At 41.5% G+C, this 14,783-nt stretch overlaps 1 protein-coding gene across 1 annotated transcript in view; it reads left to right on the top strand.

Moving 5' to 3' along the window:
- Positions 1 to 14,783, top strand: part of LOC126212704 (serine hydroxymethyltransferase, mitochondrial-like) — a 194,761-nt gene that overhangs the window by 8,914 nt on the left and 171,064 nt on the right. The window contains exon 2 of the mRNA XM_049940118.1: positions 7,088 to 7,228. Within this exon, the coding sequence (XP_049796075.1) occupies positions 7,088 to 7,228 (141 nt within the window). The remainder of the gene's footprint in view (positions 1 to 7,087; positions 7,229 to 14,783) is intronic.

The following is a 14,783-nucleotide window of genomic DNA, read 5'->3' as shown; positions in this document are numbered from 1 at the left end:
GGCGTTCCATATTGCCCTCCCGAACCCACTGACTCCATATTCTGCTAACAATCATCGGATCTCGACCAATGCGAGCAGCAATGTCGGGATACGATAAACCGCAATCTTGATAGGCTACAATCCGACCTTTATCGAAATCGGAAACGTGATGGTATGCATTTCTCCTCCTTACACGAGACATCGCAACAACGTTTCACCAGGCAATGCCGGTCAACTGCTGTTTGTGTATGAGAAATCGGTTGGAAACTTTCCTTATGTCAGTACGTTGTAGGTGTCGCCACCAGCACCAACCTTATGTGAATGCTCTGAAAAGCTAATCCTTTGCATGTCACAGCATCTTCTTCCTGTAGGTTAAATTTAGCATCTGTAGCACGTCATCTTCGTGGTGTAGCAATTTTAATGGCCAGTAGTGTACATGTTCCGAGAACAGGAATGGTTTGCCCATTATAAGCCATCAGTTGTGTGCTAGTTTTAGACAGGTGTGGGGAGCCTAACAGGTCATACGTGTGACGATTTAGCAATGTGATAGAGGCACCCATGTCCAATTGAAATTTCACACATTTCATACAAATAAGTCAATGAGCAAAATGTTTGTTTGCCTGACGTATTACTGTAGAAACTGCACGCTTGCTAGTTGCAGCCATGGAATGTACCGCATTAATGACGTGGACCATATGACAAGAGTTGTGTGAGTGTAGTGAATTCTTGCACTTGTTCTGTTGCAAACAAATGGATCGCACATGTCCTTTCCTACCACAAGCGTAACACTGAAAATGTCGGGAGGGGCAATCTCGGTGTTTGTGCCACGTATAACAGCGAGGGCAAGATTTACTTTTGTTCACCTGTATAGCCTCCTGTTTAGCGAACTGTGTACGCAGCATGGAAGTTTGTTTACTCGGCGTGGCTAGCGCACACTGCCAGTACAGAATGGGACGATCACAACTAAGGGGTTCAACCTGAGAAATAACTGGCTGCTCAATTGTATGAGCCTTCAAGGCACCAGAATCATACTCATCTAGTATTTGCACTACCTGCTGAAATGATGGATCAGACTGTTTTAAAATTTGTTCTCTGATTTTGACGTCACGTACATTGTACACAATCGCATCATGCAACTTAATATCTGAATATAAAGCACTGCAAGCACACTTGAATTTGCAGTTTCTTGTCATACCTTGCAAATCTGTAACCCACTCACGATAAGTTTGTTCTGACCGTTTTTTGCAATTAAAGACTTGATACCTAGTTGCTACCACATTCACTTGTTCATCATAATAGTTTGATGGTGATGTTACTCCTTGGTCATACAACAGTTCACTCGGAGTGGCGTTAAGAGTTTTTGAGTTAATCTGAACACTGCACTTCCTACCACTGATAATAGATAAGGAAGTTTCACGATACCTGGCACATTGTGAGCGATAACATGGGTGTCAAATTGAGACAACCACTCAAGCCATTCCTCGTCTTGTTCACTAAACTGTTGAAAAGGTGGTATAGCAGCCGTAGTAGGCGAAGCTTGTTCCGGTGGGTGCACAAAGTTGGCCAATAGCTGCTGCACTGTATTAAGTAGGTATCTGCCGTGTCTGAAACTGAAACATCTGCATTAGCTGTGTGCATCTAACGCTTGTGGCTGCGGTGCCTGAGCAGAGTGCGGAACTGATGGAGTGGGCATGTTGGAAGACACAAATGTGACAAATAGACAAAAATAATGACAAAGGCAAAGAAATGTTGTGCATGCTCACCTGAAAACACTGATTAGCAAAAACGACAATAAACTGGTAAAGCATGTGCACCCTTGCAAAGCAAAGACAAGAGAAAATTAAGGTGCCAGCAACAAAAAAAAAAATGAAAGTTTGTGGCAGTCGGCACGTAAGTGTATTTGTAGACTCGTTGTCAGTTGTGGGGCCTTGCCCACTCGTTGCTTAAAGGGTGCCTAAAGGATGATGCATTTTTGGAATACTGTACAACAATTCAAACAAATAACATTAGTAGTCTTGTTTCTAGAAAGCAAATTGACAGTACTTAACTTTGATTACAGCAAGCGTCACTAGCGAGAGGTGACATGAAAACAGTAAAGTTCTTGCTATACACAAAGTCAAAGTAAGCACTTGATACAGAGCACAACAATCTGATTGCATAGCATTAATCGTGTTGCAGACTGGACCGATTTGAGCAGTTGAGGCTAGCAGGAGCGGCACTTATATTCACTTCTTTATTCACTTCTTCCAGGTGTCACTCTCGGCACGGCACGGTCCAATTCCGCACACCATTGGCCGACGTTTCCTCATCACCTTCTCTGTTCTTCCATTCCACATCTTCGTTCAAGCACTTGTGGTTACACCACAACAATAATAAATTAAAAAATGTTTCATTTTAAAATTCAGTCTTGATCGCACCACGTATGCTACAAGAACATAGGAGACCGGTTTCGGTCATATCACATGACCATCCTCAGACCTGTATTTTTAATTTAGAAAGTAATAGAAACCATACTAGATTGACAATGTTGTTGTTGTTGTGGTCTTCAGTCCTGAGACTGGTTTGATGCAGCTCTCCATGGTACTCTATCCCGTGCAAGGTTCGTCATCTCTCAGTACCTACTGCAGCCTACATCCCTCTGAATCTGCTCAGTGTATTCATCTCTTGGTCTCCCTCTACGATTTTTACCCTCCACGCTGCCCTCCAATGCTAAATTTGTGATCCCTTGATGCCTCAGAACATGTCCTACCAATCGATCCCTTCTTCTAGTCAAGTTGTGCCACAAACTCCTCTTCTCCCCAATTCTATTCAATACCTCCTCATTAGTTATGTGATCTACCCATCTACTCTTCAGCATTCTTCTGTAGCACCACATTTTGAAAGCTTCTATTTTCTTCTTATCCAAACTATTTATCGTCCACGTTTCACTTCCATACATGGCTACACTCCATACAAATACTTTCAGAAACGAATTCCTGACATTTAAATCTGTACACGATGTTAACAAATTTTTCTTCTTCAGAAACGCTTTCCTTGCCAGTGTCAGTCTACATTTTATATCCTCTCTACTTCGACCATCATCAGTTATTTTGCTCCCCAAATAGCAAAACTCCTTTACTACTTTAAGTGTCTCATTTCCTAATCTAATTCTCTCAACATCACTTGACTTAATTCGACTACATTCCATTATCCTCATTTTGCTTTTGTTGATGTTCATCTTATACCCTCCTTTCAAGACACTGTCCATTCCGTTCAACTGCTCTTCCAAGTCCTTTGCTGTCTCTGACAGAATTACAATGTCATCGGTGAACCTCAAAATTTTTATTTCTTCTCCATCGATTTTGATACCTACTCCGAACTTTTCTTTGTTTCCTTTATTGCTCGCTCAATATACAGATTGAATAACATCGGGGAGAGGCTGCAACTCTGTCTCACTCCCTTCCCAACCACTGCTTCCCTTTCATACCCCTCGACTCTTATAACTGCTATCTGCTTTCTGTACAAATTGTAAATATCCTTTCGCTCCCTGTATTTTACCCCTGCCTCCTTCAGAATTTGAAAGAGAGTATTCCAATCAACATTGTCAAAAGCTTTCTCTAAGTCTACAAATGCTAGAAATGTAGGTTTGCCTTTCCTTAATCTTTCTTCTAAGATAAGTCGTAGGGTCAGTATTGCCTTACGTGTTCCATAATTTCTACGGAATCCAAACAGATCTTCCCCGAGGTCGGCTTCTACCAGTTTTTCCATTCATCTGTAAGGAATTCGCATTAGTATTGTGCACTGTGACTTTAATTTTCACATCTGTCAGCACCTGCTTTCTTTGGGATTGGGATTACTATATTCTTCTTGAAGTCTGAGGGTATTTCACCTGTCTCATACATCTTGCTCACCAGATGGTAGAGTATTGTCAGGACTGGCTCTCTTCCAAGGCTGTCAGTAGTTCTAATGGAATGTTGTCTACTCCGGGGGCCTTGTTTCGACTCAGGTCTTTCAATGCTCTGTCAAACTCTTCACACAATATCATATCTCCCATTTCATCTTCATCAACATCCTCTTTCATTTTCATAATATTGTCCTCAAGTACATCGCTCTTGTATAGACCCTCTATATATTCCTTCCACCTTTCTGCTTTCCCTTCTTTGCTTAGAACTGAGTTTCCATCAAAGCTCTTGATATTCATGAAAGTGGTTCTCCTTTCTCCAAAGGCCTCTTTAATTTTCCTGTAGGCAGTATCTATCTTACCCCTAGTGAGATAAGCCTCTGCATCCTTACATTTGTTCTCTAGCCATCCCTGCTTAGCCATTTTGCACTTCCTGTCGATATCATTTTTGAGACGATTTTCTTCTTTCATCAATTAAATTCAATATTTCTTCTGTTACCCAAGGGTTTCTACTAGCCCTCGTCTTTTTACCTATTTTATCCTCTGCTGCCATCACTATTTCATCCCTCAAAGCTACCCATTCTTCTTCTACTGTATTTCTTTCCCCCACTCCTGTCAGTTGTTCCCTTATGCTCTCCCTGAAACTGTGTACAATCTCTGGTTTTTTTCAGTTTATCCAGGTCCCATCTCCTTAAATTCCCACCTTTTTGCAGTATCTTCAGTTTTAATCTACAGTTCATAACCAATAGATTGTGGTCAGAGTCCACATCTGCCCATGGAAATGTCTTACAATTTAAAACCTGGTTCCTAAATCTCTGTCTTACCATTATATAATCTATCTGATACCTTTTAGTATCTCCAGGGTTCTTCCATGTATACAACCTTCTTTCATGATTCTTAAACCAGGTGTTAGCTATGATTAAGTTATGCTCTGCGCAAAATTCTACCAGGTGGCTTCCTCTTTCATTTCTTAGCCCCAATCCATATTCACCTACTATGTTTCCTTCTCTCCCTTTTCCTACTCTGGAATTCCAGTCACCCATGACTATTAAATTTTCGTCTCCCTTCACTACCTGAATAATTTCTTTTATCTCATCATACATTTCATCAATTTCTTCATCATCTGCAGAGCTAGTTGGCATATAAACTTGTACTACTGTAGTACGCGTGGGCTTCGTGTCTATCTTGGCCACATAATGCGTTCACTATGCTGTTTGTAGTAGCTTACCCGCATTCCTATTTTTTTTTATTCATTATTAAACCTACTCCTGCATTACCCCTATTTGATTTTGTATTTATAGCCCTGTATTCACCTGACCAAAAGTCTTGTTCCTCCCGCCACCGAACTTCACTAATTCCGACTATATCTAACTTTAACCTATCCATTTCCCTTTTTAAATTTTCTAATCTACCTGCCTGATTAAGGGATCTGAAATTCCACGCTCTGATCCGTAGAACACCAGTTTTCTTTCTCCTGATAATGACATCCTCTTGAGTAGTACCCGCCCGGAGATCCGAATGGGGGACTATTTTACCTCCGGAATATTTTACCCAAGAGGATGCCATCATAATTTAATCATACAGTAAAGCTGCATGCTCTCGGGAAAAATTATGGCTTTAGTTTCCCCTTGCTTTCAGCCGTTCGCAGTACCAGCACAGCAAGGCCGTTTTGGTTAGTGTTAAAATGCCAGATCAGTCAATCATCCAGACTGTTGCCCCTGCAACTACTGAAAAGGCTGCTGCCCCTCTTCAGGAACCACACGTTTGTCTGGCCTCTCAACAGATACCCCTCTGTTGTGGTTGCACCTACGGTAGGGCTATCTGTATCGTTGAGGCACGCAAGCCTCCCCACCAACAGCAAGGTCCATGGTTCATAGGGGGGGGGGGGGGAGATTGACAATAAAATATGACAAAATGCTTATAAGGATAAAATACAATAAGACTTGTTATATCCATGGAATCCTTCAAAGATGGTAGGTGGAGCACTCTTCTCAGGTGCTGTGATGTCAACTGGTGTCAGCAAGTGATGGGAATACACTTAAATACGAAGATGCTCCACCTGCCTCTTCTCCCTCTACCTCACATCAACCAATCAGTGTAAAACGGATTCACATAATCGTCAGAACATAAAAAAAAGTACAATAATAACAAAAATAGTTATGTATAAAATATCTCTTTACAACCATGGAACTACTTAAATAATGTATAAAATGAAACTTCCTGGCAGATTAAAACTGTGTGCCCGACCGAGACGAGATACTGGCAGAAGTAAAGCTGTGAGGACTGGGCGTGATTCGTGCTTCGGTAGCTCAGTTGGTGGAGCACTTGCCCGCGAAAGGCAAAGGTCCCGAGTTCGAGTCACGGTCGGGCACACAGTTTTAATCTGCCAGGAAGTTTCATATCAGCGCACACTCCGCTGCAGAGTGAAAATCTCATTCTGGAATGTGCAAAATATCAATTAAAAGCTTTAAAATAACTGTAGACGATGTATACTCAGTGTGTCCTCTATGGGCTAAGGTGGTACTACCACAATGGTTTCAAAGTCAACGATGTTGTGAAGGTGTTTTCTGTGGCATACGATGCATGTGGTGTAGCGTAGGGGATTGTTGTAGGCCAATTTGTGGCACCTTTCCAACTTGATAGACTGCAAGTGACGTCGCTCGTCTTGATTTGCTCTACACTGTAGACAATTATTGTTTATACCCTGCCTATATAGGCGCTGTTTATCGGGCATTAGTAGTATTATATTTAATTGAGTACAGTGATATTTTTTTTCCAAGGGAAATATGTTCCTTCATCTGTAAATACTGAGTCTTGTTTGTAACATTATGACCTGTTATGAATTTTTACAACAAACATTGCTGCTTGCTAAGTAGCTGACAGTAAGTTTCAGTCCTTGAATGTAGGTATTCAGATAATTTGTAGAAAGAGTGACTAGTATTATGGTTGTGGCAGTCCTCATGAAGATGTTTTGCCCGTAATATAACAGGCATGGCATTGTTTGTAACACTGAAGACAACATTATATCACAGGCATGAGACTCAAAGTGTTAAACTGATTGGAAGTCCCAGTTGCTTGCTTTATTAGATGGTAGCTGGCCAGCTGTTATTTTCTCTCTTTCTCTCTCTCTCTCTCTCTATCTGACTTAAGGATTCATAATTTTTTGTGTAATACATTTAACCCTGTGTAATTGGTTGATTGTTACCTGTTGCCATTGCGTTGTTTCAGAAAAATTGGTTCCTGCAAAACCAGTTAGCTTGCAACTGGACAGGAAATGAACAGATATGTGAAGATGATCCTGAAATGTGGGAGCTGATCAAAAAAGAAAAGATGAGGCAGAAATGCTGTTTGGAATTAATTGCATCAGAGGTTAGTTTTATTTTCAGTTTGCTCTTGAGTTTCCGTTGCTTTTTGTTTTTGTTATTTGCCTTTTCCCATTAAAATTGAAAGTTTTAAAATTTTATGTTAACAATCAAAATGATTTTCCTTATCAGATGTATTTCTCATGCCATTTTTGACTTGCTGATTGACTCTCAGGTTAATTGCACAAGGCCTTTCTTTCGCCTTGCAGAGACATTTTATTTAATTTATAACTTTCTTGCTGTGGTTTTGCCCGTGTACACGTACACTATGTAATCAAAAGTATCCAGACACCACCAAAACTATAAGTTTTTCATTTTAGGGGCATTGTGCTACCACCTACTGCCAAGTACTCCATATCAGCGACCTCAGTAGTCATTAGATATCCTGAGAGAACCAAATGGGGTGCTCCGTGGAACTCGCGGACTTCAAACATGGTCAGGTTATTGGGTGTCACTCGGATCATATATCTGTAGGCAAGATTTCCACACTCCTAAACATCCTTAGGTCCACCGTTTCCAATGTGATAGTGAAGTGGAAATGTGAAGGGCCACGTACAGCAAAAAAGTGTACAGGCTTACCTCGTCTGTTGACTGACAGACTGCTGACAGTTGAAGAGGGTCGTAATGTCTGATAGGCAGACATCTATCCAGACCACCACACAGGAATTCCAAACTGCATCAGGATCCACTGCAAGTACTATGAAGCTTGGTGGGAGGTGAGAAAACTCGGATCTCATGGTCGAGCGGTTGCTCACAAGCCACACATCAGGCCAGTAAATGACAAATGTTGCTTTGCTTGGTGTAAGGAGCGTCAACATTGGACAATTGAATAGTGGTAAAACATTGTGTGGAGTGACGAATCACGTACACAATGTGGCAATCCGATGGCAGGGTGTGGGTAGACAAATGGCTGGTGAACATCATCTGCCAGCATGTGTAGTCCCCGTAGTAAAATTCGGAGGCGGTGGTGTTATGGTGTGGTTGTGTTTTTCATGGAGGGGGCTGGCTTGCACCCCTCATTGTTTTGCATGACACTATCACAGCATAGGCCTACATTGATGTTTAAGCACATTCTTGCTTCCCACTGTTGAAGAGCAGTTTGGGAATGGCGATTGCATCTTTCAACACGATCGAGCACCTGTTCATAATGCACTGCCTGTGGTGGAATGGATACACGACAATAACATCCCTTTAATGGACTAGCCTGCACAGAGTCCTGACCTGTATCCTAGAGAACACCTGTGGGATGTTTTGGAATGCCGACTTTGTGCCAGGCCCCAACTACCGACATCAATACCTCTCCTTACTGTAGCACTCTGTGAAGAATGGGTTGCCATTCCCCAAGAAACATTCCAGTACCTAATTGAACATATGCCTGCGAGAGTGGAAGCTGTCATCTAGGCTAAGGGTGGGCCAATTGAATTCCAGCATTACCAATGGAGGGCACCACAAACTTGTAAGTCATTTTCAGCCAGATGTCCGGATAGTGTTGATCACATAGTGTGTGTCACATACCATATATTCCCTTCAAAACAACATTCACGTTGATTTTCAGATTCGCAAGCTCTAAATGAGGTGATACGTTTCTGCGTAGTGTGAAATTGATAATCTGTTTCATTTCTTTGAAGTAGTTTTCCTTTTTTCCATTCTGTTGAACCTGACTTACAATCTTCATTTTGTTTGATGCACATTGACAACAATAGCTGACAGTCATTTGAAGAAGATAGACTGTCACTGTCAACTGTCTGAATTTCCACCATTTTGCATCGTTGGAGTCAAGGGGGGACATTAAATGTATCTGGGTTACTCCACCTTGTAGTGTGATCTTTGCTATGAAACACTGATAGAATTATTGGCTCTTTGTGGTGCTCATTTTTGTGACCAGGTTGATGCATTAGACCACACATATAAGAGCTGTGTTGCACTTCATACTTTTAAAGTATTCCAAGTCAGCTAAATACAGGAAAGGAACACCAACAGATTGTTTTTGAACATTTTTACTACTTCACCCATTGTCATCACCCACCCCAACTCTAGGAGTAGCAGTGGTTTCTTACTCCCACAGTATTTTTAGGCAAATAAGTCATGTCTGCACAAAAATTAGTTGAAATTACTCCAAATGTTTGTGGGTTATGCTTCTAAGCCACCTCCCTTCCAATATCTAACACTTTCATCTCTCTTTGTTCAAATACTAGTATTGAAAATTATGTTTCTCACAAACCTCACTTCCTTGACAGTGAATTGGTTGGTGTGATGTTCTTCAGCTGCTTAAAGAACTGAAAGAAAGAGGTAAAATCAAACAGTGGAAACTCCAGGTCAGTCCAAGCTGCCGAAGATGGCAGTCGTGTGCGCATGGGGTGTGCTTGCTTGTGGGAATGGATGTGAGTGGACGTGTGTGTGCTTGTCTTTCTGAAGAAGGCATTGGCCGAAAGCTAAATGTGTAACAATCTTTTCATTGTGCCTGTCTGCAACTCAGTGTGTCATCTTTGTGGTGAGCAGCAATATAAAAAAAATGGTTCAAATGGCTCTGAGCACTATGGGACTTAACATCTGAGGTCATCAGTCCCCTAGAACTTAGAACTACTTAAACCTAACTAACCTAAGGACATCACACACATCCATACCCGAGGCAGGATTCGAACCTGCGACCGTAGCGGTCGCGCGGTTCCAGACTGAAGCGCCTAGAACCGCTCGGCCACACCGGCCGGCAGCAGCAATATATCCATCTCTTATATTGTTAAAACAAAGAGGTGATGGTTAGAAGTTTAACTTTAGTTTGAACATGAATGTTGTAAATAATTATAACTTACCTCACTTGACAATGTCCGTTATGACTTCTTCATAGGCTTAGCACAATGTCTGCAAGAAAATTATTCCTATGTGGACAAAAATATGTTATGGTCATAATATTCAATGTGTTATTTCAAATGAAAAGTGAGAAATATTTTACATTCAGTACTCAATACAACCTCAAACTGGCTTCCATAACCACTTCTGACAAACTTCTGACTAACTGAGAAGGACAAAGATAATATTTACATGACCAAATTAATTACTTACCGATAATCTTTTCTGAAGTTAGTTTGAGAGTTTTTTAGTTACCAGTTTTAATGTCAGTAACTTTTACTGTAATTGTGTCAAAGAACAGAATTTATTTTTTCAATAAATTCAATATATGAAAAATAATTAAAGGTTTTTGAAAAATTAAAAATGTATTGTACACATTACATTCCTCTTTAAATGTATATTCTCTATATGAGGGCACAAAACCATTTTATCTATTTCATTCAGACTGTAAGAAATATGAAATTGTCATTCGAGCTTTATTGGATCATATCGTGGATTTATGAAACGTATTGAGTTTTTCATTAAATGGTGAAAGTGAACCATTGACCAGTTCCATGACAACCACCACTCCCACATCTGTGGGTTGTAGATGGTACTTCCTCCAACAGTGATTCTTTCCAGATGGTAAGTGGAAGTGTAACAAGCCTGTTTGAAACCGTTACAGTGGTTTAAGAGGAGATATGGAGCATAAACATTTACATACAATTATATACGGGGGTGAGTCCAATGAAAACCTTAAATTTGTAATAACAAATTGAAATTTCATGCCGTTATCCTGTAAGTTGGTAAGTGTGCTACACACAGCATGCAGAATGGCCTGTAGGTGGCAGCATAGTGCAAATGCACATGCACCGTTGCAGTATCAGTATAAAGATGGCCGCCCAACTTGCGACTTGCACCAGGGAAGAACAGCATTCTGTTATTCGGTTTTTGCATAGTGAAGGTGTGAAACCTATCGAAATTCATCGACGAATGAAGTTTCAGTACAGTGATGTCTGTTTGTCACAGCAGCAAGTCTACGAATGGGGTTGAAAGTTCGCAAATGGTGTGACTTCAGTGGAAGATGCTCCTCGTCCAGGTCAGGCACAACGAGTTGTGACTCCACAGAACATTGCAGCAGTTGAAGCCATAGTGAAGGAAAACCACCGAGTGACACTGAATGACATTGCAGCGTGTTTACGGATTAGTCACGGGTCAGCACAACACATTGTGCACGATGTGCTCCAGTTTCACAAAGTGTCTGCAAGATGGGTGCCACGGCAGCTGACTCCTGAAATGAAGAACGACGTGTTGACGCTTGTGAAGACCTTCTTCGGCGCTTTGAGCGAGAAGGTGAGGGCTTCCTTGCAAGATTCGTTACTGGGGACGAAACCTGGGTTCACTTCCACCAACCGGAAACGAAGAGAGCGAGCAAGGAATAGCGCCATTCCTCATCACCGAAACCAAAGAAGTTTCGAACAGAACCATCAGCAGGGAAGGTTATGCTCTCTTTTGGGACGAAAAAGGCGTCATTTTGGAGCATTACATGCCTAGAGGGACCACTGTCACCAGTGCATCGTACACAGATCTCCTAAAAAATCGTCTGCGGCCTGCAATCAAATCAAAGCGACGTGGATTGCTGTCAGCAGGTGTCCTTTTCCAACATGACAATGCAAGGCCCCACACTTCCCGTACGACCGTTGCAACAATCACAGACCTGCATTTTGAGTGTCTTCCCCATCCACCATACTTACCAGACCTTGCACCAAGTGACTTCCATATGTTTGGACCACTCAAAGACGCAATGGGAGAAAAGAAGTTCCGTTCTGATGAAGAGGTACGCCACACGGTGCCTGAGTGGTTGCGCGGACTACCAAAAGAATTTTTTTCTAAAGGAATTTATGTACTTTGTAAGCACTGGAGGAGTTGCATTGAGTGTGGGGGAGATTATGTTGAAAAGTGATACAGGTTTGTACCACTTCTGCACTACAAATAATATTTAAAAAATATTTAAGTTTTTCATTTGACTCACCCTCACATGTATTTGTGCATATACTTACTTGTTGCTCACGGAGTTGGTCAGAAGAAATTTTCAGCTGTGGATATTGAGTGTGTGCTACGGTTTGCTGATAGCCACAGAGAGTATTGTTTTGGGCCGAGGGAGGAAGATATCCAACTACCTGCCCTCCCAGATAGTGGCCTGTTGAAAACTCCACCTGAAAACACTTACCTCAGTACTGTGCATATCTCTTTGCAGGAAGAAAATTACCATTGTATTTAATTCATGTCTATATGTCGTGGGACCCTAGAACACGCTGTGAGCATAATGAGGTATCAAGAACAGGATGATCTGCTCCATGCCAATCAGCAAGGGTTTCAAAAACATCAATCACACTTTTTCACATGAGATGCTGAAAACCATGGATCAAGCCAAATGGGTCTGTCCAGTGTTTCTTTGGTACTAAATTGACAGTTTCTTGGTAGTAAGGACACAGCATGCTATCTAAGATGCAGAGTCATCAACAGAAGTAAGAGTAGCTTCAGGTGTGCCCCAAGGAAGTGTGTTGGGGCCCTTGCTGTTCATGTTGTATGTTAATGAGCTCGCAGACAATATTAATAGTAACATCAGGTTTTTTGCAGATGATGCAGTTATCTATAGTACTTCTGTGTTCTGCCTTATGGTCTTGTCATGGGGGAAGCCTCATCAGAGAGATCCACCGCATGAGCGTCTAGGGAAGTGATTCCAGTGGTGGTTTCCCATTGCCTTCCACTGATGATGATAAAATGATAATGAGGACAACACAACACCCAGTCCCTGAGTGGAGAAAATCTGCAACCCAGCCAGGAATCGAACCCGGGCCCCTTGGCGTGACAGACCGCCGCGCAGACCACTCAGCTATCGGGGCAGACTTACCTATAATGAAGTACTATCTGAAAGAAGCTGTATAAGTATTCAGTCAGATCTTGATTAGATTTCAATGTGATGTAGTGATTGGCAGCTTGCTTTAAATGTTCAGAAATGTAAAGTTGTCCATTTCACAAAATGAAAAACCATAGTATCCTATGACTATAATATTAGTGAGTCACAATTGGAATCAGCCAACTCATACAAATACCTGGATGTAACACTCTACAGGGATATGAAATAGAATGATCACATAGGCTCAGTCATGGATAAATCAGGTGGTAGACTTTGGTTTATTGGCAATCTACAAAGGAGAATGATTATAAATCACCCACGTGACCAGTTCTAGAATATTGCTAAAAGTGTGTGGGATCAATACCAAATAGGACTAATTGTGGATATTGAACATATACAGAGAAGGGGTAGCATGAATGGTAACAGGTTTGTTTAATCCATGGGAGAGTCTCACAGAGAAATTGAAGGAACTGAATTGGAAGACTCAGATGCAAACTATCCCAAGAAAATCTATTAACAAAGTTTCAAGAACCGGCTTTAAATAGTGACTCTAGGAATATACTACAACCCCTATGTATTGCTAACATTGAGGTTGTGAGAATAAGATTAGAATAGTTACTGCAGACACAGAGGCATTCAAACAATCAATCTTCCCATGCTCCATATGTGAATGGAACCCTAATAACTGGTACAGTTGTATGTATCCTCTACTATGCACCTCACGGTGGTTTGCAGAGTATAGATGTAGATGTATGAGGGTAATCCCAAAAGTAAGGTCTCCTATTTTTTTATAAGTACATAGGTCTGTTTATTTCTACAATGGCTTACATCAGTTTACAGCTTGACCATTTAGCTATTTTTTCACAAAAAATGGTTCAAATGGCTCTGAGCACTATGGGACTCAACTTCTGAGGTCATTAGTCCCTTAGAACTTAGAACTAGTTAAGCCGAACTAACCTAAGGACATCACAAACATCCATGCCCAAGGCGGGATTCGAACCTGCGACTGTAGCGGTCTCAGGGTTCCAGACTGCAGCGCCTAGAACTGCATGGCCACTTGGGCCGGCATTTTTTTTCTCGACATAATCACCATTTCTGTCAATGCGTTTTTGTAGACACTGTGGCAGGTTTTGTATGCCCATGTCATACCAGCTCACCGCCATGCTGTTCAGAAAGTTATGAACCTCTTCTTTCACCTCGTCATCGGAGCTGAATCACTTTCAGGCCAAACGTGCTTTTAACCTAGGGAACAGGTGATAGTCACTGGGCACCAAGTCAGGACTATAGGATGGGTGGGTGATTACATTCCACTGAAACTGTTACAGGAGAGCAACGGTTTGCCGAATGATGTGTGGGCGAACGTTGTCACGGAGAATGTGTACGCCCTTGCTCAACATTCCTCTTCTCCGGTTCTGAATTGTCCGTTTGAGTTTTTTCAGAGTCTCACAGTACCTGTCAGCATTAATTGTGGTCCCAGCGATTCAGCTCCGACGACGAGGTGAAAGGAGAATTTCATAACTTTCTGAAGAGCATGGCGGCGAGCTGGTGTGACTTGGGCATACAAAAACTGCCACGGCGTCTACAAAAATGCATCGCCAGAAACGGTGATTATGTCAAAAAATAGCTATATGTTCAAGCTGTAAACTGATGTAAACCGTTGTAGAAATAAACAGGTCTATGTACTTATAAAATAATAGAAGACCTTACTTTTGGGATTACCCTCATAGATTGTATGTTAATGATGTTGCTGGCAATGACAAATTGCCACTTTGCATCTGTCTCAGGTTCTTCAGCCTACGTTCATTTGATGATTTTT

This window comes from Schistocerca nitens, chromosome 11 (assembly GCF_023898315.1).
Source record: "Schistocerca nitens isolate TAMUIC-IGC-003100 chromosome 11, iqSchNite1.1, whole genome shotgun sequence".
In the NCBI taxonomy this organism is placed as follows: domain Eukaryota; kingdom Metazoa; phylum Arthropoda; class Insecta; order Orthoptera; family Acrididae; genus Schistocerca; species Schistocerca nitens.
Note: the sequence above shows the minus strand (reverse complement) of the source record. Positions and strands in the feature narration are given on the sequence as shown.